This window comes from Somniosus microcephalus, chromosome 6, assembly GCF_052327205.1.
Source record: "Somniosus microcephalus isolate GS21.2 chromosome 6, FLI_Smic_1.0, whole genome shotgun sequence".
NCBI lineage: Eukaryota > Metazoa > Chordata > Chondrichthyes > Squaliformes > Somniosidae > Somniosus > Somniosus microcephalus.
The window spans coordinates 5,288,405-5,315,064 of NC_140992.1; the positions used below are offsets into that span (position 1 = coordinate 5,288,405).

At 44.5% G+C, this 26,660-nt stretch overlaps 1 protein-coding gene across 1 annotated transcript in view; it reads left to right on the top strand.

The window, feature by feature from the left end:
• The window catches only part of LOC147115388 (scavenger receptor cysteine-rich domain-containing protein DMBT1-like), a 37,292-nt gene extending 11,890 nt beyond the window's left edge, over nucleotides 1–25,402 (top strand). The window contains exons 4-15 of the mRNA XM_085989655.1: nucleotides 1,577–1,894; nucleotides 3,481–3,795; nucleotides 4,829–5,143; nucleotides 12,191–12,502; nucleotides 14,605–14,919; nucleotides 15,294–15,608; nucleotides 15,681–15,755; nucleotides 16,619–16,924; nucleotides 22,802–22,933; nucleotides 23,960–24,046; nucleotides 24,133–24,216; nucleotides 25,198–25,402. Coding sequence (XP_085845781.1) covers nucleotides 1,577–1,894; nucleotides 3,481–3,795; nucleotides 4,829–5,143; nucleotides 12,191–12,502; nucleotides 14,605–14,919; nucleotides 15,294–15,608; nucleotides 15,681–15,755; nucleotides 16,619–16,924; nucleotides 22,802–22,933; nucleotides 23,960–24,046; nucleotides 24,133–24,216; nucleotides 25,198–25,253 — 2,630 coding nt within the window. The 3' untranslated portion in view covers nucleotides 25,254–25,402. The remainder of the gene's footprint in view (nucleotides 1–1,576; nucleotides 1,895–3,480; nucleotides 3,796–4,828; nucleotides 5,144–12,190; nucleotides 12,503–14,604; nucleotides 14,920–15,293; nucleotides 15,609–15,680; nucleotides 15,756–16,618; nucleotides 16,925–22,801; nucleotides 22,934–23,959; nucleotides 24,047–24,132; nucleotides 24,217–25,197) is intronic.
• Nucleotides 25,403–26,660: the final 1,258 nt, after the last annotated feature.

Consider the following 26,660-nt stretch of genomic DNA (forward strand, 5'->3'; position numbering starts at 1 on the left):
TAAGATTTTTAAGTGATTTCAGTGGGCAGAGGTTCTGCAGAAAGCGTAACTCTCCACCCGCAGAGGCCCTTCTGCGGGGCAGACGTCCGATCTGTCAAGAAGATTCCTGACAGATCTGAGATGCCGGTTTTCAGCGCATGCACTTCGCATTCCTGAAAGCGGCATTTCCGATGTCCCTACGGGTGTGTGCACACCTCTTACACCCCTGTAGGCATCGGAAAGCACGGGCCAATATAGCACCACCTACTAGCCAGAAACTGTGATATTTTTAATTCATGCTCGGAATATGTGCGTCACTGGCAAAGTCGGCATTTATTGCCCATCCCCAGTACCCCTTATGAAAACAGTGATGGACCTTCTTCTTGAACAGCTGCAGTTCATGTTTTGAATGTACTCTCACAATGCTGTTACGTGGGCAGTTAAAGAATCTTGACCCGACCATACTGAAGGTACGCCGATATATGTCCAAGTCGGATGCAGTCTAGTTTGGAAGGGAAATTGGTTCTGACGCTGTACGTGCTGCCCTTGTCCTTCTAGGTAATGTAGATCGTGGGTTCTGGAATTGCTGCCGATGATGCCTTGGAAATGTTCTGACAGATGATAGGAGATAAAGTACATTTTGTTAGAGATATGGACATATGAATTGCAAATGGGAAATGTTGGCAAAAATATAACAACAGGAAGAAAGATTGGTGAATGGAACAGGCTCCACCTACTTAAGCTCTGTAAATTAATACATAAATAGATGATGCGCCAGATCCAGTGGGCACATAACGTTATTAAATACCCATCAGAATTGTCCCTTCAACAGACAAGGTATGTAACATGGATTTCTGGAGAATGCAAAAGTTCAATACTACTTCAGTAAGAACCTTGTGCTTCAGTTGTGGAATTTACTGCCGTTGCAGCTGAGGTAGAGCCTCTATTCTACAATCATAGAATATGGCAGTTTATTCGGCCCGCCAATCGAGCTTTGGTGCACATCGGCCATTTAGTCTAATCGTGCTTTCCAGATTGCCAGCGTTAAAAAAATGCGAGACAGAAAATCGATGCTTGTATGCCTGACTGAATGTAGAGTGTGGACTTGAGAAAGGACAATCATAGTGCACATAGACGACACTCCAACTGGGGCGCAACGCTGTTGGTTTCATATTCTATTCTCGTTACAAAGCAAGGATTTGGTCTGCCTTATTTTCGCCTTGTCTACCTGGGCTGCGCCAATGCTCTTCCACTCCATTTGAAATCTCATAATTTTCCTATTCATACTTGCAAAATGTATTTCTCTCTGCCTGTGCTGCATCTGTGCTGTATTTATAGTGCCAACTTCCGGTACTAATTGCCTGCGCTCTATGTGCTATGTTTATATTGATCACTATCTGTGCAGTTTATGCTATATGTGTAGAGCTAACTGCTTGTGCTGCAAATGTAATATTTTTAAATTTGGTGCAATTTACAGCAGGATAGACTTAAGATGCGTTGTGTAGATGACTTTGAACGAGACGCTATTTGTCTCCAGTTTAAATCGGTGTAATATATTTAAGGTGAATAATCTAAAAATGCATTTCTTTCACAACAGCCACGCAAATGCTGTCGCTGGTGGGTGGAGGAAGTCCTTGTGCAGGAAGAGTTGAGGCCAGTAACTTTGGACAGTGGCGGATTATTTGCGGTCGAATGTGGGATATGAACGAGGCTCGCGTTTTGTGTAAATACCTGGGCTGTGGCGACGCCGTATCTGCATCAGGGAATTCCCAGTTTGGGGGTGAACACTGGCCTGTGTTGAACGTTGAAGTTCAATGTAAAGGCACCGAGGACGACCCTTGGAAATGTCAGATGAAAAATTTGGCTCATAATAACTGTTCTAGGGACGAGGAAACAGCTGGTGTCGTTTGTTCAGGTACTTATTCTGCCTGTAATACCTTAGAAAATAACGAAAGGTGACGTCACTCCATTCCAGAGCAGTGAACCACACAAATTGGGCAAGAACGTGCCATTTTAAAATACTGAAAGCTGTTGAACTCACTTTGAATGTTGACAGCTTTACAGGAAGAATCTAAGCACGGTTAATATAATGATTTATAAATTATCCATTTCGTTATGCGTGTCACCAAAATAAGAAGTCCCTTCTCAACTTGTTTTCGTTTGATCAGGAATATAAAGAACAGAGGGCAGCCGATCTCTGGTTGGAATAAAAACGGAATGTATATTGACACAGCTGTGTCAGCCAATGAGTTGGAGGCGGGACGGTACTAGCGATTTTAATTTACTCATAATTATTTCTAAAATCACGCGATTTTTCTAACTGCCGACTGAAGGAATTGGAACTTTACTTGTGATATTCCAATCAGTGTACTGCTACAACAATATATATTTTTTCACAGTTCGGATTCACAAACATGACTCCTAGACATTTTGTAAAGTACGAGAGTCCAGGGCAAGAATGGTTTTAAAAAGAGGATCTGAAAGCGACATGAAACCCCTTTACACGAAGCTGATTGTTGAGGTGCTGGGATGCAGTTTCTTGGAGAACAGTCGGCAGATATGTTGTGGGTTTGACAGCCTAATGCTGTAATGAGAGATAAAGTCTAATGTTTTTGGGCACCAAATCATCTCGTTCATAGCAACAAATTAGTTTAGTGACTTCAAGAGCAGCGCCGCCGATATACAGATAGTGTACCGGTACCCAATCCAGAGAATACAGAATACACTGGCGTCATGGTAATTCTGTTAGGATAGAAAAGAGATATGCGACCTGTATTTATGCCAACTTTTTTACTACAAGTTGTCGCCCTTACCTTAGTTTTAGCATCGAAGGTGTTTTTCTCACTATTTTTCAGAAGTTCAGTATCATAAAGAAATCATTACACACTTGATGTCCTATGAATTGATTGAGAACAGTTCTGAAGAGAAAAATGAGCACATGGATCAAATACTATGACAATTAATTATTCTAACATTTCATCGTAACAGATTACCGAAACAGATTAACGATTAAAATTGCTTAATTTTTTTAGCGGTTACAGTAACACTTTAATGACTACAATCACTTGATCCCAACAGATACTTTTAAGCTTCAAATGGTGACAGTAACATTCTGTTTTATTTTCTGGTGTGAGATGATGAAATTCTGGTCGTGTTTCAGAGTGATATCGGACGGCCGTCTGAAATTTCATTCTTGTCACTGGGATTTCAGAAATAACCCGAAAGGGTAAAATACGAAAGGGAAAGATCGAATGAGGTCGCAGCTCAGCGATTCCAAGAACAAAATGAGTTCAACTGAACCCTGTGGTTCCTAGAAAACTGTATAACAAAAACTATAAATTATTTGGAAGAACTATGTAAAATATAATATTAAATCGGGAACTGCGAGTATGAACACAAGGCAGATATTTTCATTAAAAAAAGTTTATTTGTCCTTGTTTTAAGCTGTTTGTTCACACAAATTGTTTTAAAGATTGTTTACCATCTTTTTAAAAACAACAGGACACAGACAGCCGAGACTGGCAGGCGGAGCTGACGGATGCACTGGAAGATTGGAGATACAGTATGGAGAGACCTGGGGAACTATGTGTGATTCGCACTGGGATTCACAGGACGCCCGTGTGGTGTGCGCAGCACTGAAATGTGGGGACGTGATATCGGTACTCGGAGGGGCTCACTTTGGAGAGGGCAGTGGTCCTATATGGCAGGATACGTATGAATGTCAGGGTAATGAGACTAGTCTTTGGGACTGCGCCACTACACCAAGAAATCAGCACAACTGCACGCACAGAAATGATGTCAGTGTCATTTGTTCCGGTAGGTGCTTCATTCGTTCGTATATCTGGATTCAGATAGTGATGAAGGCAGATCACAGGTAGCTTAAAATCTGTGCAGTTTCCCGAATAGACTCGATACTTTTTATCTCTAAAGCCCTATCATTTATATGGAAAACATCGTTGACGTTCAAAATCAGACCCACACTGTAGCTTCCAGGTTAACATCGGAGGTTGGAATGACGCGGAGATATCACGTAGCCTTTTCGTATCAAATTCCTTTATTCACCGTATTAATAGAGATATTTCCATTTATAATAAACACGTCATCCAAAAGCACCGAAAGTCAATCGAATAATACGGTACCGAGGGTCAGACTCCAGGAAAATCTGGTGCCTGACAATGGTTACATTAAAACCCCGCGGATTCTGATGGACTTGTTCTTCTTCACCAAAAACAGGATCAGAAAAGTACCTTTCCTCCAGTCCCGCCCCCAGCCCCCATTCACCATTCGTACAGCTTCCTTCCCTGGGGCCACTTCTGCACCGGGTTTCAAAGGAAGACTCGTCGCACCATTTCCCCCTTTACTTTAGCCATTTCCAGGACTTTATAACCTATGGAACTCCTCCTAGCCTAGTATTCCCTTTAATTGGAAGGTATTCAGGCTAATAAAAGCCCAAAGCTTTCCGTCACCTGATCACTTCTTCCTAGTTTAATCCTTTCTTTCTTCAGGGTATTGGTATCATCTTCCACTATGCGGCCTCCTCTTTTACCTTGGCTCTCAACAACTGGCCGAGCTGCTGCATTCCCCAGTCATTCCTTCCCTCTTACTGTGGCGCTGCAGTGCTGTGTTAATTGTTACAGCGATGTCAAGGATACATTGAGAAACTCTTTGTGTAGGTCACAATGACCAAGTGCAGATGATGCATTGCAGGGTTTCTCACTCAGTCCTATCCCAAATATAAAGCTATTCCTGTTTAAAGAATTCTATTTGTGTATATTTGATAGATTTATAAAGACAAGGACTTTCCAACTGAATATAAATCAGTTCAATAATATTCATTTTGTGCACAAAGGACAAAACGGACCGCGATTAGTTGGTGGTGAGGACACCTGCTCAGGGAGAGTGGAAATTCTACTGGGTGACACCTGGGGCACGGTCTGCGATACTTACTGGGATTTACAGGATGCGGCTGTGGTCTGCAATCAGCTTGGTTGTGGGACTGCGGTATCAACTCCAGCGGGAGCCTTCTTTGGAGAGGGAAATGGTCCGATATGGAAGGATATTAACAAATGTAACGGCAATGAGATGCGTTTGAGCGACTGCCCCGTTGCAGCATGGGGGCACCATCCGTGCACGCACAGAAATGATGCTGGCGTTATCTGTTCCGGTAGGTACATCAGTGTCAAGTATCAATGATTCATAATTATTTTAAAATTCTGATCCTTTTTTCAAATCCCACCATAGTCTCGCACCTCCCTATCTCTGTGATCTCCTCCAGCCCCACAACGCCCGAGATATCTGTCCTTCTCTAATTCTGGCCTCATGAGCATCCCTGATTTTAATTGCTCAACCATTGGTGACAAGGCCCTAAGGTCTGGATTACCCTCTGTAATCATTTCTGCCTGTCTACCTCTCTTTCCTCGTTTAAGACGCTCCTTAAAACCTACCTCTCTGACCAAGCTTGTGGTCACCTGCCATACTTTCTCCTTATGTGGCTTGGTGTCAAATTTTAATTATAACGCTCCTGTGAAGCGTCTTGGGACGTTTTAGAGTCCTTGGCCTAGAAATTCAGTGGGCTTTGCGCCCAGTTACCGCCCAAAGAGGGCTTCTGCGCCAGTCTGCAAACTTCGGGCGAACTTCATTGACGCGCTAATTGCGGCGGTAGCCAGTAGCGCTGCGCCGCCACTGATGACGTCATCGGTGTGCGCAGCGCCCCAGTACTGCCCCGACACCAGCCCGACCCCCATCTTCAGTAGCGGCTGCCTCTTCTGTGGTGGCCGCTAATAACATTCAGAGACCGGGGCCTAGAAATTCGGTTAAGGCCCGCCAGCAGGCTAACGCCCAAAAGTTAGCGCTGCGCGTGGAGCCACTTGCGCCCGCCGGAAATTCAGTTTCAGCGCCCCAACTCGAAGGCGGCCTCTATTCAAGGGTTTCGGCGCCCCCGCTTGGGGCGCTGAAACTGAATATCAGCGCGCTAGGTGCCGCAGCGCCATCTGCTGCAGAGCGGCAGCCTGCGGTACTGCAGGCCTCCTCCTTCTCTTAAGGGGGAGGTGCCTGCAACAGCGAGATCGCCGCTGGATTGTGCCGGCAAATGAGCCCGGCACCACGGAGGGGGGGGGGGGCGGTGGTGGAGGAGGCCGGGGAAGGAGGTGCGGGCAGGCGGCCGCCGAAAAAGCGGCCGGCCGCACCTCCACCTTAAAGCACCCCAGTAGCGCAGCAGTACGGCCCCGTTTTGCCAGCGCTGTTTGCGGCCGCTGCAGAAGAGGCGGCCGCAACTAAATATGGGGTTTGGGCCGGAAGCGGTGCGGAACCAGGGCACTGCGCACACCGATGACGTCATCGGTGTCGGCGCAGCGCTACCGGCTACCGCCGCCATTACCGCAGCGCTGAATATCAGCGCACCCTCTTACACTGGCGCAGAAACCCTATTTGGGCAGTAACTGGGCGCAAAGCCCACTGAATTTCTAGGCCTGGGTCCGTACAGCAGCCTTAGTGTGGCGCTTTAAGGTGGAGGTGCGGCCGGCCGCTTTTTCGGCGGCCGCCTGCCCGCACCTCCTTCCCTGGCCTCCTCCAGCGCCCCCCACCCCCCCGCGGCTTTGCCGGCTGGTTTCCGGGAGCCCGGCACTTCTCCGTTGTGCCGGGCTCTTTTGCCGGCACTCGCGATTGGGGCTCCGGCTGCTGCAGGCACCTCCCCCTTAAGAGAGGGAGGAAGGCCTGCAGTACTGCAGCCTGCCGCTCCGCTGCGGGTGGCGCTGCAGCCACTAGCGCGCCGATATTCAGTTTCAGCACCCCAAGCGGGGGCGGCCATACCCTTGAACAGCGGCTGTCCTCGACTTTGGGCGCTGAAACTGAATATCGGCTGGGCGCGAGTGGCTCCGCGCCCAGCGGTAAATTCTGGCCACCAGCGAGCTGGCGGGGCTATAGCTAATTTCTAGGCCCTAGAGTTACACAGCACAGAAAGAGGCCTTTCGGTCGATCGTGTCCACGACGGCCATCAAGCCCTATCTATTCTAATCTCATTTTCCAGCACTTGGTCCATAGCCTTGTATGATATGGCGTTTCAAGTGCTCATCTAAGTGCTTCTTGAATGTTGTGAGGGTTCCTGCCTCTACCATCCTTTCAGGCAGTGAGATCCAGGTTCCCACCACCCTCTGGGTGAAACAGGTGCTCCTCAAATCCCCTCTAAATCTCCTGCCACTACCTTGAAACTATGCCCCTTGGTTATTGACCCCTCTACTAAGGGGAAAAGCCTGTCTATGCCCCTCATAATTTTGTACACCTCAATCAGATCCCGCCTCAGGCTTCTCTGCTCTAAGGAAAACAACCCCAGCCTGTCCAGTCTCTCTTCATAACTGAAGCACTCCAGCCCAGGTAACATCCTGGAAAATCTCCTCTGCACACTCTCTAATGCAATCACATCCTCCCTATAGGCGACCAGAACTGCACACAGTGTTCCAGCTGTGGTCTATCTAGCGTTTTGTACAGCTCCAACATGATCTCCCTGCTCTTATATTCTATGCCTCGGCTAATGAAGGCAAGGATCCCATATGACTTTTTAACCACCTTATCAACCTGTACTGCTACCTTCAGGGATATATGTACATGCACACCAAGGTCCCTCTGATCCTCTGTCCTTCCTAGGGTCCTACCATTCATTGTTTATTCCCTTGCCTTGTTAGTCCTCCCAAAATGCATCACCTCACACTTTTCAGGGTTAAATTCCATTTGTCACTGTTCTGCCCATCTGACCAACCCGTCTATATCATCCTGTAGCCTAAGGCTTCTTCCCTCCTCGCTATTTAGGAACGATGTTCTTGCCACGGAGGGAGTGTGGCGAAGATTCACCAGACTGATACCTGCGGTGGCAGGAATGACGTACGAGGAGAGATTAGGTCGATTGGGCTTACACTCGCTGGAGTTTAGAAGAATGAGAGGGGATCTCATTGAAACTTATAAAATTCTAACAGGACTAGACATACTAGATGCAGGAAGGATGTTACCGATGGCGGGGGAGTCCAGTACCAGGGTTCACAGTCTAAAGATAAGTGGTAAGCCATTTAGGACAGAGATGAGGAGGAATTTCTTCACCCAGGGAGTGGTGAACCTGTGGAATTCTCTACCACAGAAGGCAGTTGAGGCCAATTCATTAAATATATTCAAGAAGGAGTTAGATATATTTCTTAAGGCTAAAGGGATCAAGGGATATGGGGAGAAAGCAGGGACAGGGTACTGAATTTGGATGATCAGGCATGATCTCATTAAATGGCGGAGCAGGGCCGAGGGGCCAAATGGCCTGCTCCTGCTCCTATCTTCTATGTTTCTATGTTTACCACTCCACCAATTTTCGTGTCATTTGCGAACTTACTGATAATACCTCCTATATTCATATGTAAATCATTAATGTACACTACAAACAGCAAAGGACCCATCCCCGATCCCTGTGGTACACCACTGGAAACTGGCTTCCAGTCACAAAAACAACCTTCGACCATCACACTCTGCCTCCTGCCACTAAGCCAATTATGGATCCAATGTGCCAAATTTCCCTGGATCCCATGGGCTCTTACCTTCTTGAGCCATCTCCCATGCAGGACTTTGTCAAAAGCCTTACGGGAGTCCATGTAGGCTACATCAACTGCTCTACCCTCATTTGCGCACCCAGTCACCCTCTCGAAAAATGCAATCACGTTGGTTAGACATGATCTCCCCCTGACAAAGCCATGCTGACTATCCTTGATTAATCCTTGCCTCGCCAAATGGAAACTAATTCTGTCCCTCAGAACTTTTTCCAATAATTTCCCTACCACTGATGTTAGGCTCACTGGCCTGTAATTCCCTGGTTTATCCATACTACCCTTCTTGAATAATGGTTCTACATTAGCTGTCCTCCAGTCCTCTGGCACCTCCCATGTGGCCCGCGAGGATCTGAAGATTTGTGTCAGAGCACCTGCAATCTCCTCCTTTGCCTCACACAGCAGCCTGGGATACATCTCATCTGGGCCTTGTGAGTTATCCAATTTTAAGCCAGCTAAAGCCGCTAGTACCTCCTCCCTCTCAGTACTAATTTGTTCAAGTATATCACAATCTCCCTGCCTGATTTCTATGCCTATATCGTCCTTCTCCATAGTGAACACAGATGCAAAATATTCATTTAAATCCTCACCCACATCTTCCGGCTCTACACACAAAATGCCACATTGCATCCTAAAGGGGCCTAGTCTTTCCCTGGTTATCCTTTTGCCCTTAATATACTTATAAAACACCTTGGGATTTTCCTTTATTTTGCCTGCCAGTACTTTTTCATGTCCCATCTTCGCTCTCCTAATTTATTTTTTAAGTACCCCCTGCACTTTCTATACTCCTCTAGGGCTCCCACTGTTGTTAGTCTTTTTATCTGCCAAAAACCTCCCTTTTTTCCTAATCCATTCTTGTACATCCCTTGACATCCAGGGTTGACATCCAGGCTTGTTGGTCCCACCCTTGCGCTTTATGCGAACATGTTGGCGTTGTACTCTCTATTCTCTTTCTCAAAGACCCCCACTGCTCTGATGTGGATTTTCCTACAAGTAGCTGATCCCAGTCCACTTTTGCCAGATCCTGCCTTATCATATTAAAATCGGTGTTCCCCCAATTTAGAACCTTTATTTCTGGTCCATCTTTGTCTTTTTCCATGACTACCTTAAATCTCACCGAATTATGGTCATTGTCACCAAAATGCTCTCCTGACACTTCTACCACTTGCCTGGCTACATTCCTTAGAATTAGCTCCAGCAGCGCCCCCTCTCTTGTAATCTTTCTACACGATGGCTCAAAAAGCTCTCATAGATGTACTTTAAGAATTCTGCACCCCCTAAGTATTTCACACTCTGACTATCCCAGTTAATATTGGGGAAGTTGAAATCTCCCACTTTTATTACAGTATTATCTCTACTTTTCTCTGAGATTAGCCTACATATCTATTCCTCTATCTCCCCCTGACTGTTGGTAGGCCTATAGTACACACCCAGTCAAAGTGCTTGCCACCTTTTTGTTTTTAAGTTCTACCCATATGGCTTCATTAGAGGAACCTGCTAAGATATCATCCCTCCTTACAGCAGTAATTGACTCCTTGATTAATATTGCGACACCCCCTCCTTTTTATACCCCCTCTCACTCGTTTTATCACGTTAAAGGCTATACAAATACAATTTGTGGTTGTTGCTATTCATGTGTGTGTGGTAATACTGAACTACATGCGACGTCACGCCCTGTTTACTTTGGGATAAATTAGAAGACAGCGGGGCGAGGGGGCGGTGTCCTAGGGACCAGAATGCCAGGGTGATTTACTGCTCTTCGATTTGTCCTCTTCGGGCAGACGGAAAATAGAGTGTATCTAATTTTTCACATCCTGTGAGGAGACCACCTCTAAATTTACACAGTCCCTGAGGGTGTGCTGGATACAACATTGGATAAAAGTTGAAGCCTGGAATGGCTGTTGCCACGTAAGCCCAAAGCGGGTAGTATACCTGAGTACCAAGTGGGGAACTCTTTCCCTAACAGCACTGTGAGATTACCTTCACCTCACGCACTGCAGCGGTTCAAGAAGGCGGCTGACCGCCTCCATCTCAAGGACAATTAGGGATGGGAAATAAATGCTGGCCTTGCCAGCGACGCCCACATGCCATGAAAGAATTTAAAGAAAAGATCTGTGCTAGTGTGTCATATATTCCCTATATTTGTCAGTGATTAGAGAGCCATAAATCCAAGTTTGCCGACGACACAAAAATTGGTGCCATAGTAAGTAGCGTAGAAGGCTTGCACACAATTACAAATGGGATAACTTAGTTGGCGAAACTGTGGCAGATCCATTACAACGCAGTTAAGTTTAAGATAATCCATTTTGGACAGAAAAAGGCTATACCGGTGGGTTATTAAAAAGGTGAAAGCCAGGAACAGTGGAGGTTCAGTGAGATTCAGGGATTCATGTACACAGATCACTAAAGTGCAGTTGTCAAGTAAAAATATTATCTAAAAGGCTAATGGATTGTTAAGCTTTATAACTGGATGTCTATAATATAAAGGGAAGGAAATTTTGCGACAGCTATACAAAGCCCTGGTTAGACTACTTCTGGATTACTGTGTACAGTCCGGGAACCACGCCTTAGAAAGGATATATTGGCCTTGGACGGAGTATATCGCAGGTTCACCAGAAAGTTAGCAGAGCTCCAAGAGTTAAATAGCGAGGAGAGATTATATAAACTAGGATTGTATACCCTTGTATACAGGAGTGACTTTATTGTGTTTTTATAGGCTTTGGAAAGGAATTTATAGGGTAGATAGAGATTAACGTTTTCCGCTAGTGGGGGAGTCTAGGAGAAGGAGACATAACCATAAATTCAGAGCCAGGCCATTCAGGAGAGAAGTTAGTAAATACTTCTTCACATAAAGAGTGGTGGAAGTGCGGGTCTTTCTCCCACAAAAAGCAATAGATGCTCGTTCAATTAATTATTTATATCTGATGTCGATAGATATTTGCTAGCCAAGGGTATTAGGGGATGTAGAGCTAAGGCGGGTGGATCGGGATAGGACACAGATCAACTATGGTTTCATTGAATGACGGAACCAGCTCGAGGGGCTGAATGTTCTAATCCTGTTTTTATGTTCCTATTGCTCTCAATTTCTCTGCTTTTTCAGTGACCAAAACTCCAGTTAGCCTTTGTTTTTATAAATTTGTTGTCGGAAATTGGGTGATATAGACAAGACTGGATTTTACCGACTATCCCTAGATGCCCGAAGAAGGAGGCTGTCGGCATTCTCCTTGAACCGCTGAAGTCCCAGATATTGAGCCAATTAACAGATTAGTTGCATCCTGTTTAATCCCGATTTACAAGTTATTACGAGCATTCCGTGTCTACTTGGGTAGGTTATTAGAAACCTGTTAAAGGTTGTAACAGGACTTGTAGCCTTAACCTTCACCTAACGATATAGCTGCCTTGTTTCCTCTGGCCTGTCTGTAAAGGACTTGTCATTCTGACCACAGCATTACTGAAAAGGTAACCTGGCTCTAATGCTCTAATTCTCTCTTGCAGATACCGAGTATATTGTCTTGTATTTGCAACAGTTTCTCATTTTATTAACTCAGGCAAAGTGAAACGATACAAAATTATGAGCTTGTATAATTTATGTTCAAAATATTAACTTGCGAAACATTCATTTCCATATTGTATTCTTACAGCTGAAATTTGGCAGCTGCGACTGGCCAATGGAGAGAGTGATTGTGACGGCAGAGTCGAGGTTTATTACGGCGGTGTTTGGGGAAGAGTAATTGACAGTCTGTGGAATTTCAATGATGCAGATGTCGTGTGCAGACAGCTGAAATGTGGCTCCGCAATAAGTATTTATAATTACTCGAAGTATGGACCAGCTAACGGGCCGGTGTGGATGAGCAATGTCAGATGTAATGGAAGTGAACCCTACCTGTGGAACTGTAGTTTTACACAAGCGAAACACTTTTCTATCGCTGATGACGTGGGTGTGTTTTGTTCTGGTAAGAATTTATTGACCTCTAAATAAAAATATGTATCAGAATATCACGTTGCAAAGATATGCTGCTGAATATCCGATGGACTTGCTCACAGCAAGTCGGAAAAGGGCCATAAATATAAGACAGTCAATAATAAATCTAATAGGGAATTCAGGACAAAACTCTTTATCCAGTGAGTGGTTAAAATGTGGAATTCGCTACTACAGGGAGTAGTCGAGGCGAATTGCATAGATGCTTTCAAGGGGAATCTAGTTAATCACATGAAGGAGATTTGTCCTCAACACTGAGTTCAAATATTACAGACCTTAACCTCTGCCCCCATTTTTTCACATGACAGCTGTTGATGATTCTGCCATTCCCATTTATACCTCTTCTAGACTTATCTTTTGTTTCTTTACTTGTCCCATTACATCTCCTTTTGCTTTGTACAATCATACCTTGTGTCATTTAATCTCTGCTGCCTTCCACCCTATCACAGAACCTCCCTTTTGTTCTTCCCCCCCCCTTCCCACTTTCCCTGCCCCTGCACTTGCTTAAAATCTGTTACATCTCCAACTGTTTGCAGTTCTGACGAAAGGTCATCGGCCTGAAACGTGAACTCTGTTTCTCTCTCCACAGATGCTGCCTTACCTGTTGAGTGTTTGCAGCATGTTCTGTTTTTATGTCAGATTTCCAGCATCCGCAGTATTTTGCATCTGATATGTTGATGGGGTTAGATGAAGAGGGATGGGAGTAGGTTCGTGTGGAGCATAACACTCGCATGGACCTGTTGGGCCGAAAGACCTGTTTCTGTGCTGTGAATATTTTAATACTTTGTAATATTGGTAAAGTATGAAGGGAAAGCGTTAAATGAAAGTTAAGTGTGACAACAACAGGAAAAGCATCGGTGCACAATACATTTCATATAATGATAGTCGATCTCCCTTGAGGTTGCACACGAGGACTGCTGCTCGAGTGTAGTTTTCACCTGAAGCAGTGTGAGATGTCCGGGTTCAGGTGAACCCGAGCACACAAGTTTTATTCGGACACACTTAATAGGAAAACATTCTCTTGTTCGTCTTTCATAATAAATTGTTTATATATTTCTATTTATATTAAGTTGCAAATTCTTGGACAATTTAAGAAGCAAAGAATTAGAGTGGATTCGAACAAATGAGTGTCTCTGCAGTATAAACAGAGCAATCAAACAGATGAAACCGAGGCTCTACAGCGCCATCTCTGGAGGCAGACTGAAATTGCAGCTTGCCAAGTTTATATAGAGGGCTCCGTGTAAATAGAAAAAGCCAGTTTAAGTGTGCACAGACAGAATGAATTTATTATAGTACTAGTTGATCACCTGAGGCATTGCACTGCATGGGTACAGTGGCGTAGTGTTTTATTGTTACTGGGTTCGTAAACCAGAGGCCGGGGTTAACAATCCAGCACAGGTTCGTTAAAATCCCACCGGGGCAATTTGAGAATTTGAATTTAGTTTAAATTAAAAAACTAGACACATCATTAAAAGTGAGCATGAAGCTGTCGGATTTTCATAAACACCCAACTAGTTCCCTAATGTCATTTAGGGAAGGAAACCTGCCATCCTTACGAAGTTTGGCTTATATATGCCTCTAGCTCCAAACCAACATAGTTGCTGTAACTGCCCCTGAAGTAACCGGGCAAGCCAAATAATTGTATCACCTGCTTCAGAAGGGTAGCTAGAGATGAGCGATAAAAGTGACGACCGTATCCCGTGAATGGGTTTTATAAAGTTTATTTAAATGAAACAGCTTCAGATGGAATTCAGCTCCAATTTTAAGATCATTGATTTAGTCTTTATTTTTATGTTTTTACTTTATATCCTCTGACATTTGTAGCATTATAGCACCTGCACTGGGAGAGGCGGCCATTAACAAGTTTAGGTAGTTCGTTTTCATTATCAATGTGTGCATAGGAACTTATAATGGAAAAAGTTGTACAAAGGTTTGACACAAACGTCACAACAAACTAATCGTTGCAACAAAAGTAATTAAAAACAATGTATCAGTTGGGAATGAATCGATTGGGAGCCGTGCAGAAGCCTCCTCCTGGACCGCATCTAGTTTATTGTAATTATTCTTGCGCTGCAGATCATATTGCGATAAGGTTGGCAGATGGTGGAAGTCGCTGTGCTGGAAGGGTAGAGATTAACTACAACGGAACCTGGGGAACTGTGTGTGATGATTCCTGGGATTTAACAGACGCCCATGTTGTCTGTAACCAGCTGAAGTGTGGACAGGCTCTAAACGCAACGATTTCCGGTTGGTTTGGCCCCGGATCGGGGCCTATCTGGTTGGACAACCTGAAATGTTCAGCGAATGATTCGGCTTTGTGGGAATGCCTGGCGGGGCCGTGGGCTGAGAGCGACTGCATTCATAAAGAAGATGCTGGAGTTATCTGCTCGGGTGAGAAGTACATTCAAATATGTGCACTTTTTGACTCCAGTTAAAGAGCCATTTTTAACAAACATGAGGCCAGGACAATTGATTTCTGGCCATGGTAATCATTGAATTTGAAACTTTAAGGCCTCGTAATGTAGATGACAAATATGAAAGGGCTTTGATCTACTGACCCCAATCACAAAGTAGAACATAAGAGCTGAATCAACACCATCTAAATTTCTTCCGCTGGAATCATTGGCCTTTTGCCGCTTCTGAGATAAGCAATCTGTTAAAGGAAACGATTTTATAGAACGGAAAGCGTCTGATCTCTTGTTTTTACATTTACTTAAGTGAGGTATCGCTAAAATGAAGATTACACTTCACTCTTTGTTCTACAGAGCACAGGGCGATAAGGCTGGCGAATGGACGGAGTCCCTGCCAGGGTAGAGTTGAAGTTTTCTTTAATATGACCTGGGGCACTGTTTGTTCTGATGCCTTTGGCCTGGAAGATGCAGAAGTGGTTTGTAAGCAGCTCAGCTGCGGCTCGGCCCGATCTGTGAAGCTTAATGCAGCATTTGGAAAGGGTTCTGGACCGATCTGGCTCGATGATGTGAAATGTCGTTTGCACGATTCTCTCTTATGGCAATGCCCATCTTCACCATGGGGACAACATAACTGTGACCACAAGGAAGATGTTGGGGTCATTTGTTCAGGTAACAAACTGCAAATGGAACACGTTTCTTTGGGGAAGTTTCACTAAAGTAATGGCTGGAATTTTTTTCCAGAAATAAATCCGATGATGAACCGCGATGAGGCGGACACGAAGAAAAATAAAATGGGACCAATTCCAGAAGATGCTGGTAATTACTGATATGGATATTAATATGATTCTTGCATTTTGTCTCTTGGGATTTATTTTGCTTTGACTTATTTTAATACTTCTGTATGTGTCCATGCATTTTTGATTATTTACAATCCCAGGTAGATACAATCAGTCTGCACATCACCTCGTTGATTTTTGCACCAATAGTGCAACAGCACGTTTAAGTCCAGTAGCGAATGCACTCGCCAAGGACAGTAGGCGATTGAATTGCCTTTCAGACAGTTGATTTCACCATTGCCAGAATCAGCTGTTTTGAAAGTACCGATTGTACGATGTCATTCATCACTTCGGAACTCGCTGTTGTTAATCAATAGAACAGGTTTGGAAGTGGGGCACCGTGGATAAAATGTCGATGGAAGATAGCTTTTTGAGTCAAACCCAGTTAGCATATGGATCAGTTGCCACACAGGCTACAGCAACTCTTTATTGAACACTGGATTTTGGCCCATTGCCTCCTTTCGAGGAACATTCGAAGTTTCTATTCTGAATTCTCGGTGGGTTCAGCGTGACAACTGCCCTCCGATTTATGTTAGGGTCTCAGTTAGCGGTTAGCAGGCAGGATATTAATAAAATTGGTTCCACTCACATTTTCTGAAGTCTCGCATTAAACATCAGGAAACCCAAGGGTGAACAGTTATCTTCCACTGTACACGTTCGCCATCTAGTTTAGCTTTATGTGTTCCAACAGAGTGACCCCGGCCTCTGGGAATCCCAGGATCGTTAGCATGTGTCCCGTCAGACAATGGGTTGGGACTCGGAGCAGGACAAATAAAACAAAGTGATTGTATCCAAGTGCACGTTAAAGTGTCCAAGTGCTTACACGTGTATCTTTTGATGTAGAGCTGCGGCTGGCTGCAGGATTCAGTAATTGCTCCGGAAGAGTTGAAATATTCTTTAGTGGTACGTGGGGAACGGTGTGCGATGATTCCTGGGATAGACACGATGCCGCTGTCGTCTGTAGACAATTAAACTGTGGCGACCCAGTCTGGGCTCCCGGAGAGACGCTAGTCGGCCGAGGAAACGGCACCATTTGGATGGACGAGGCTAAATGCAAGGGGAGTGAGCAATTCCTGTGGGATTGCCAGTTTTCAGCAATGGGCCGTCATGACTGTGGGCATAAGGAGGACGTCGGTGTGATATGTTCTGGTAGGTGATTTTAAAGCAAAGTCGCAATTTTACAATTCTCATCCTTGATATCAAACCTTGTGTTCCAATCCCTCCATGGCTTCCCGCCACCCCACGTCTATAACATTATGAGGCAGAAATTTCGATCCCTACGGGTGAGTACGACCTGTGTGCTCACCCGTAGGGACATCGGAAATGCCGGGTTCAGGCATGCACTGCGCATGCGCTGGAAACCGGCATTTCCGATCTCTCAAGGAAGCTTTTGGCAGATCCGCCGCCTGCGCTGGAGCAGGGCCTCTGCGGGTGGAGATTTCCATTTTTTGGAGATCCTCCGCCCGCAGAAAACAATTACAATTCTTGCACCTGTAAAAGCAGGAGCAAGGCCTGCTCTTACCAGGCTAAGAGTTGAAGAAAGTAAAAAAAAAATGTTTTCCACTGATTTATCATTTTATAATACTTTAAAGAAAGGTAAGTTTATTTTTATCCCCGTTAAAAACTTTAATTATTTTTTTCAAAAGTTTAAATTTTTGTTTAAACTATTTAATTTATGTAATTTATAGTCATTTAAAAAATGTGATATTTTTTAAAATTCATTTGAAGTTTTACTTATGTTTTGGGGGTGATCTCTATTCATCGATTTGACAGGTCTTCCTGTCAATTCTATGAATGGAGATTCACTGGTCTGATTGGCTCCTCATGGCCCACGTGATCCCAGGGACGCTGCGAACTACCTGCGCCCCTGGGATACGCGTGCCCTGCACACCGTCAGTTTGAAGAGGCCCAGCCATGGAACTCTGTGCCTCCCAGGAGCCCTCCGGTCCAGGCGGAAATGTTTCCAATTCCAACGGAATTTCTTGGCCAATATTGCCCTACAGCCCTACGAGATCTATGTGTTCGTCCAACTCTGGCCTCTTGCATATCACAAAGTTTCATCGCTCCACCATTGCTTGCCTTGCCTTCAGCTGCTTGGCTGTAAACTCGGGAATATCAAGCCTCGTCACCTCTCTACCTCGCTCTACTTTAAGTCGCTCCTTAAACGTTACCTCATTGACCAAGTTTTTGGTCATCTGTCCTGATATCTCTTTATGTGGCTCGGTGTCAAAGTTTCTCTGATAACGCTCGTGTGAAGCGCCTTGGGATGTTTCTACCACTTTAAAGGTATTAAATAAATAGAAGATATTGTGATAATCCGCATGTAGACAACACGCTCAAAGGGACAAAACTAGGATTGTTTGGAATAGTTCAGGAGTAACTAAGTATCTCTCACTAGTTTAACACTACAGTCACATGTTTCCTGACATCGTCCAGATGTTCAATTAAAATGTGTTGAATTGCATTGTAACCGCCTCAGTCTGCTGGACGACTGAAAGGCTTTATCATTCGGAAACAGCGATTCTTGACCCAGGATGTCACCTGGTGAAGCGATGCCGGCTCTTACTGCACCGGTACACAGTGGTATTTGACACAGTCCATCCTGAGAACCGTCCTACATGCGATGAAAGAGCGACAGTGATAGGTCATTGAGCCCCGCATGCCTGTTCTTCCATTCACTATCTTTTGTATCTATCCACTAGATTGTACTGTTTTCTGTACTTGGACTTCCAAATCTCTCTGCTCATCCACAGTTCCTAGCTTCTGACCATTTAGAAAATACTCCGACCTATCTTTCTTATCTCCAAAGTGGATCACCTCACGCTTCCCCACTTTCAACTCCATTTTCCACAGTTTTGTCCACTCATTTAAACTTGTAATCTCCATTTGCAGCGTGATGCGCCTATCTGCATGATATACTGTGGCAAATGACTTGGTGTCGACAGCAAATGGATCTATGGCTCTCTGTTGCTTTACGTTATTGGCACCTCGGGGTAGAATTATCTACCCGTCTGTTCTACGGTCCAATGCCTGTCCGGAACTGAACCCTTGTTAGACAAACAGTGCAATTTACGTTTAATGGAAGCTTCAGATCGCGATCCAAGGAAAAGTTAGTGTGAGATTTACATTGACACTTGCGTTTCTTATCTGGGATTAAATTAAAATGTTGCGGAGAGTAATAACCTCTGTAAAACAAAAATAGAACACCAAACAGGTGATGGAACACTTCCCATCTCTAACCCGTGAATATTTCAGTTCGATCCAGTTGCTGTATCCGTGAGTGAATGAAATGAGTGGGACAGACGTGCGTTGCGCTAATTTTTTTAATTCGTTCCTGGGATGTGGACGTCGCTGGCAACGCCAACATTTTTTGCCCATTCATTATTGCCATTGAGAAGGTGGAGGCGAGCCGCCTTCTTGAACCGCTGCAGCCCTTATGGTGAAGATACTCCCGCGATGCTATTCGGGACGGAGTTCCAGGATTTTCACCCATTGACGATGAAGGAACGGCGATATATTTTCAGGTGAGAATGGTGTGTGACTTGGAGGGGTCCATGCAGGTGATGATGTTCCCATGCGCCTGCTGCCCTTGTCCTTCTAGGTGGTAGAGGTCGCAGGTTTGGGAGGCACTGCTGAAGAAGTCTTGGCGAGTTGCTTCAGTGAATCCTGTAGATGGTACACACTGCAGCCACGATACGCCAGTGCTGCAGGGAATGAATGTTTAAAGTGGTAGATGGGGTGCCAATCAAGCGGGCTGCTTTGTCCTGGATGGTGTTGAGCTTCTTGTGGGCTATTGGAGCAGCATTCATCCAGGCAAGTGGAGACTTTTCCATATCACTCCTAGCGGGTAACTTGTAAATGGTGGATATGCTTTGGGGAGTCAGGAGGTGAGACACGCACCGCAGAATTCCCAGTCTCTGACCTGCTCTGGTAGCTACTATATTTATGTGGCTGGTCCAATTAATTTCTGGTCAATCGTGAAGCCCAGGATGTTGATGGTGGAGGATTCGTCGATGGTAATGCCGTTGAATGTAAAGGGGCGTTGGTAAAATTCACACTTGTTGGAGAAAGTCATTGCCTGGCATTTGATTGGTGCGAATATTACTTGCCACATATCAGTCCTAGCCTGAATGTCATCCACATCTTGCTGCATTCGGGCATAGGCTGCTTCATTACCTGCGAATGGAACTGAACACCGTGCAATCATCAGCGAACATCCCCACTTTTGACCTTGAACTGGAGGGTAGGTCATTGATGAAGCAGCTAAAGATGGTTGGGCCTAGGACAATAATCTGAGCAACACCTGCAGCGATGTCCTGGGCTGAGATGATCGACCTTCAGCAACTAGAACCATCTTCCTTTGTGCAAGGTATGACTCCAGCTAGTGGTCAATCTCCCCCACCCCTCCCCCCCCAATTCACGTTAACTTCAATTTCATAGGTCTCCTTGACGCCACACTCGGTCAAATACTGCCTTGATGTCAAGGGCAGTCACTCTCATCTCACTTCTGGGATTCAGCTCTTATGTCCAGTTTGGGTCCAAAGCTGTAATGAGGTCTGGAGCCGAGTGGACCTTGCGGAACCCAAACTGAGCACTGGTGAACACGTTATTGGTAAGTAAGTGCCGCTTGATAGCACTGTCAAAGTCAACTTCCATCACTTTGCTGATGATTGAGAGTGGACTGATCGGGCGGTAATTGCCGGATTTGTCCTGCTTTTTATGGACAGCACATACCTGGGCAGTTTTCCACAATTTTAGATAGATGTCAGTGTTGTAGCTGTACTGGAACTGCTTGGCTAGAGGCGCGACTACTTCTGGAGTGCAAGTCTTCAGGACGACAGCCAGGATGTTGTCGACGACCATAGCCTTTGCTGTATGCAGTATGCTCAGCCGTTTTTTGATATCATGTGGAGTGAAACGAATTGGCTGAAGACTGACTTCTGTGATGGTGCGGAACTCAGGAAGAGGCCGATAAGGATCAGCCATTCGGCACTTCTGGCTAAAGGTGGTTAAGATAGAAACATAGAAATATAGAAGATAGGAGCAGGAATAGGACATTCGGCCCCTCGAGCCTGCTCCGCCATTCAATGCGATCATGGCTGATCATCCAAGTTCAGTACCCGGTACCTGCTTTCTCCCCATACCCCTTGATCCCTTTAGCTTTAACAAATATTTCGAACTCCTTCTTGAATATATTTAATGAATTGGCCTCTACTGCCTTCTGTGGTAGAGAATTCCACAGGTTCACCACTCTCTGGGAGAAGAAATTCCTCCTCATTTCTGTCCTAAAATGCCTACCCCTTATCCTTAGACTGTGACCCCTGGTTCTGGATTCCCCGACCATCGGGAACATCCTCCCTGTATCTAGTCTGTCCAGTCCTGCCAGAATTTTATAAGTTTCAATGAGATCCCCTCTCATTCTTCTAAAATCCAGCGAGTACAAGCCCAATCGACCCAATCTCCCCTCATACGTCATTCCTGCCATCCCAGGTATCAGCCTGGTGAATCTTCGCTGAACTCCTTCCATGGCAAGAATATCCTTCCGCAGATAAGGCGACCAAAACTGCACACAATACTCAAGATGTGGTCTCACCAAGGCCCTGTACAACTGTAGCAAGACATCCTTGTTCCTGTACTCAAACCCTTTCGCTACGAAGGCCAACATACCATTTGCCTTCTTAACCGCCTGCAGCACCTGCATGCTTACCTTCAGCGACTGGTGCACAAGGACACCCAGGTCTCGTTGCACTTCCCCTTCTCCCAATCTAATGCCATTCAGATAATAATCTGCCTTCCTGCTTTTGACACCAAAGTGGATAACCTCACATTTATCCACGTTATATTGCATCTGCCATGCTTCTGCCCAATCACCCAACCTGTCCAAATCATCGTGTAGTTTCTTGGCATCCTCCTCACAGCACACACGCCCACCCAGCTTTGTGTCATCTGCAAATTTGGAGATATTACATCTCGTTCCCTTATCTAGATCATTAAAATATATTGTGAAAAGCTGGGGTCCAAGGACCGATCCCTGCGGTACCCCACTATTCACTGCCTGTCACTCAGAAAAAGGCCCGTTTATTCCAACACTTTCCTTTCTATCTGCCAACCAGTTCTCTATCCAAGTCAATACCTTGCCCCCAATCCCATGTGCCTTAACTTTACACACTAATCTCTTACGTGCGACCTTATCGAAAGCCTTCTGAAAGTCCAAATGCACCACATCCACTGGTTCTCCCTTATCTATTTTACTAGCTACATCCTCAAAAAATTCCAGCAGATTAGTCAAGCACGATTTACCTTTTGTAAATCCATGTTGACATGTCCGATCCTGTCACTGTTTTCCAAGTGAGCTGCTATTACATCTTTTATACTGGACTCTAGCATTTCCCCCACTACCGATGTCAGGCTTACCGGTCTGTAATTCCCCGTTTTCTCTCTACCACCTTTTTTGAATAGTGGGGTAATATTAGCTACCCTCCAATCCATGGGTGCTGTTCCAGATTCCATCGAATGTTGGAAGATGATCAGCAATGCATCTAGTATTTCTAGGGCCACTTACTTAAGTACCCTAGGATGTAGATTATCAGGCCCTGGGGATTTATCGACATTCAATCCCATCAATTTCCCTAACACCATTTCATTCAGTTCCTCCCTTTCATCAGACCCTATGTTCCCCGACATTTCTGGGAGGTTATTTGTGTCCTCCTTTGTGAAGGCAGAACCAAAATATGTATTTAATTGGTCAGCCATTTCTTTGTTCCCCATTATAAATTCCCCTGATTCTGACTGCAAGGGACCTACGCTTGACTTCACCCATCTTTTTCTCTTCACATATCTATAAAAGCTTTTACAATCAGTTTTTATGTTGCCTGCAAGCTTACTCTCATATTTTATTTTCCCTTTCTTAATTAATCCCTTTGTCCTCCTTTGTTGAATCCTAAACTGCTTCCAATCCTCTGGATTACTGCTTTTTCTGGCCAATTTACAAGTCCTCTCCTTAATAGTAAGTGCTTTTGTTTACAGGCCATCAGCAGTACACAGCGCCTTTCAACCAGCAGAGACCCTCCATTTTCATCATCCCCTGCATTCTTGGTGTCCTTTTGGTTGCCATGTCAATTGCTTTGGCCGCAGAACTGCAGAGAATCTTCCAGAAAGGTTGGTTTATGAATCGTCGGAACTCTTGGTGAACAAACTGTGTGTCTTATTACTGTTCATCTTTTTTAGTCATTGTTAAATGTTATCGGAATTGGTTGTCAACCCACGGAATGCACAATATATGCAGAACAAAATAGACTATATAAGAGAGGATAGATCCTCTTTATGGGGCAAGCAGCCAAACCAATCAAACGTCCGCTTCCAAAATCAATGATACTGGCATCCCTGACCAGAGCTGAATTGCCGCAACACGAAACGGCTGATTTCCCTCCTCGTAGCGCCTGAGAAATGTTAAGTTCCCTGGTGTTTTGCATGGATAAAGGGCGAAAATGCTTAATGTTATGTCCCCGGCTCTGACCCTTGCCCTGCGATTTCCAGCGAGTTCGTAAGTGGATCTGCACCTGCAAGCGGCACCGGTCCATTATTTCGAATAAGGCCTTGCTGCCTCGATTTCCTCGAAATACGCCCATGGGGTTCCCGAACTCAGATACACTCCCAGGAAGTTGGCAGTGATGGACCTGCCAGGACCCTCCTCAGATCGGGAGGATCCCGGGGTGTGGAGGCGGGCGGTGGGCGGGGGTGGTTGTGTGGTGGTCGGGAGAAGGCCAAATGGAGCACCGCAGAAGATACGCCAATTATTTTCATTACCTCAGCTGGACATTGAGACGTTGGCCTCGCCAACATCTGCCAGAGGAACTCGAGTCCCACAGGCACGAGAATACTGTCAGGACTCTTAGGCCATGTTTCCTGTTAGAACGATAGTTCCGGCCATAAGATCATGCCAGCTGTTGATTCTGTGCCGACCTCTAGTGGTCCTATTCTGCAAAATAGAGCGAGAGAGTTCTTCAGTGGTGCAGCGCTCTTCCGGGACATGGTAAGGGGAATTACGCTGATATATCATAATCAAAGTAACCGATTATTGCCAGAAAGTAGTAAAGAGAGTTGGAAAGAGGAAACGAGGAAAGAGAGATATAAATAACTCTCGACTCTCGGTCACCCGATATTCTCCTGCTCTTGGTATTACAGGTGAAAGAAAAAGACAACCTTCAACGAATGGATTCCCTGAGCCGGTTTATGAGGAGATAGAGATACAGGAGTTTGGGGGAGGACCCGGTAATTATCTTTAAGCTTGATGCCTATGTTACCTTGCATTTTGATAACTATTTGTATTTTAAGATTAAATTGTGCTTCATTATTAGATTCGCACTCTATCAATTCAGCGGACAAGTTGGAATATTATCTAGACAGCGATTTACATGAAAGAGAAGATATAAATATGGAAGGTAAGACAATTTGAGATCATGTCACACGCCGCCCGCCGCGACACAGATCGAGATAAAATGAAGTAATCTATCACAGTCATACTCAGACACTTTACAAACACACAGTTATCTAACGATAGACTGGTTTTAGTGCGGACTGATTTAATTAACACGGACACTGTGTAAAAGTGTATGTTAATCATTGATTGTATCATCCACTGAAGCACACTGACTGCATTGTTCGAGGGACGTTACACTCTTTAGCTGTGGATCTGAAGCTGTTATTAGTCCGAATTTACTCAGCTACCTGCCTGCATTGTGATCGAAGGCCGATAATTGCAGTGGCAGATACCTGATAATTCGCTAATCTTGGACTAATGGGACCTGACTGTGGAAATCATGCAGCTGAAACGATTTGTAAATATCATTTAGACGTTTTGCATAGTATAAAACTAGAGTTTTAACATTCTGTCGGTATCAGTGTCGGGACTCCAATGTCCCTTGTGTTAGGTGGTTGAATTGTCATCGGCCTCATTGAATTCGGGCTCAGAAAAAAACTGCACACGTTCACCCGGTACGTTAAAGGTGTTATAAGTTCACCTTATAGAAAGGGCAGTAAATCATTGTCATGGCTTCAGCACTCAAAAATAGAAAGAAAGCAATTCAGCATCGCCTATCTACAGAACACATTATTTACCCCACACCTTGCATTGTCCTCTAAATTAAACCCATGATTAGTTATAAAGGGCCATTATTCAGAAGTATTTCCTGCGAATTTATTGGGATCAATTATAAATATCAATGAAGTATCCCAATTAAAGTATCGTGAATCCTTGTGTCAAGTGAGCGATAGCTGAATGGAAATGTAAAGTGATGAGATGGACTGACAGCAAACCAATTGGAGTTGGATAGATTCATAAACAGACTATGTGACAGCTGAGCTCATTATTTTGGGGACTAAATTGTCTATAATCAGCTCACTATGTCTGTCTAATTTTTTAGGTTCCTTTACTGTCTTTGATACTGAATTCGGAGGAGAATATGATGATGTTGAATAACTTGAGATGGAGCTGTGAGGACCACCATGACTGGAATTACTCACCCTGCAATTTGTGGAATTAGGAACAATCCTGTCATTTGTTAATTAACTAGTGAATTTGATTTGAACCAGGCCCTGATATTGGAAATCGAAAAGAGAATCCAACAGAATTCTCAGTCACCAGTGATGGGGAAGTTCCAGTGGGAAGTTCCGAGAAATTAAACAGGACAGTAATTTGTTGTGCAGACTATGGCAGATTGGAACTTTCTGTAGATTCATTCATCGGTTCGAATTCTAAAATGGGTTTATTTTGGATTTTTTTTGGTAAATGCCTTACAATTTTCACGCTCTGTCCATTTGCTTTTACAGGATGCAAACTTAAAGGCCTGGCAGCTTTCTTATTGTAGTTATTACACGTGAGTGCTTAAAGGAACTGCGCTTGGCTAGATTTTGCTCCTCGTGCTCAGGTACTGGTATTCATCAAAGTGATGATCCTTATGTTGTATCATCGACAGCGGGACGGCCGACCTGATCGAATGATAGTGGCAAAGTAAATGCTGGTAGTTGTGAAATAGATTGACGAACGAACCTGTTTAATGAGGTCTGATTCTTAGTGCTGAACAAACAATGTCTATACCAGCTGTACACTGTAGAGGTACCGATCTCTCTTTAGCTACAGATATGCAAACATTTGGCTTCTTGGCTCGTTAATCGGATATAAGCCTGAACCCTGACTGTTAAAGGAGGGGTGCTTATTCCTAATCTACTCCTCAAATCAATAAAGTTCTAAACATTGAAACATCAGGTGTCACCAATTTATTAAAGAAGGAGAACATGCAATAAAACTTAAGCATACACTTAAAAGGCAGTACTTATACCAAACGTCATATTATTGTTGGGGATTCAAACGGGTTACAATTATTTCAGCATCTTAGGCCTTTGCGAATCCAAATGTTCATTACAATCCACACAGTTTTGCATTATAGCTATATAAAAGCTAAAATACAACTCCAAATAAGAAGAATGCAATTGACTTATCCCTTATCAATAACTTTAGTTTCCCGACTGAACAAGCGCTTTTTCCATAGAACTGTACAACTCCTTAACTTTGTTAGCTTCTCTCTTGTTCCATATAATTGCTGCTTTACTACGTGAAACCTTTAACTTTCAACCTGTCTTCGTTTCTGTATCATTTGTAACAATTGAACAGGATGATTTATGCCCAGATGTTTTCCCCGCACTTTTATCAAATGATTCAATGGTAACCTTTAATGAAACCATGTATTATTTTATCCTGAAACTGGCCATTGCTGCAGGATCAGGCCTGGCCCAATCGGCCAGTGGTACTTGAAATTGACTTAAAGTTGCCTGCTTACAAAGCAAAGATTATCATTACTACAATATAAAGAATAATCAATTACGGTGT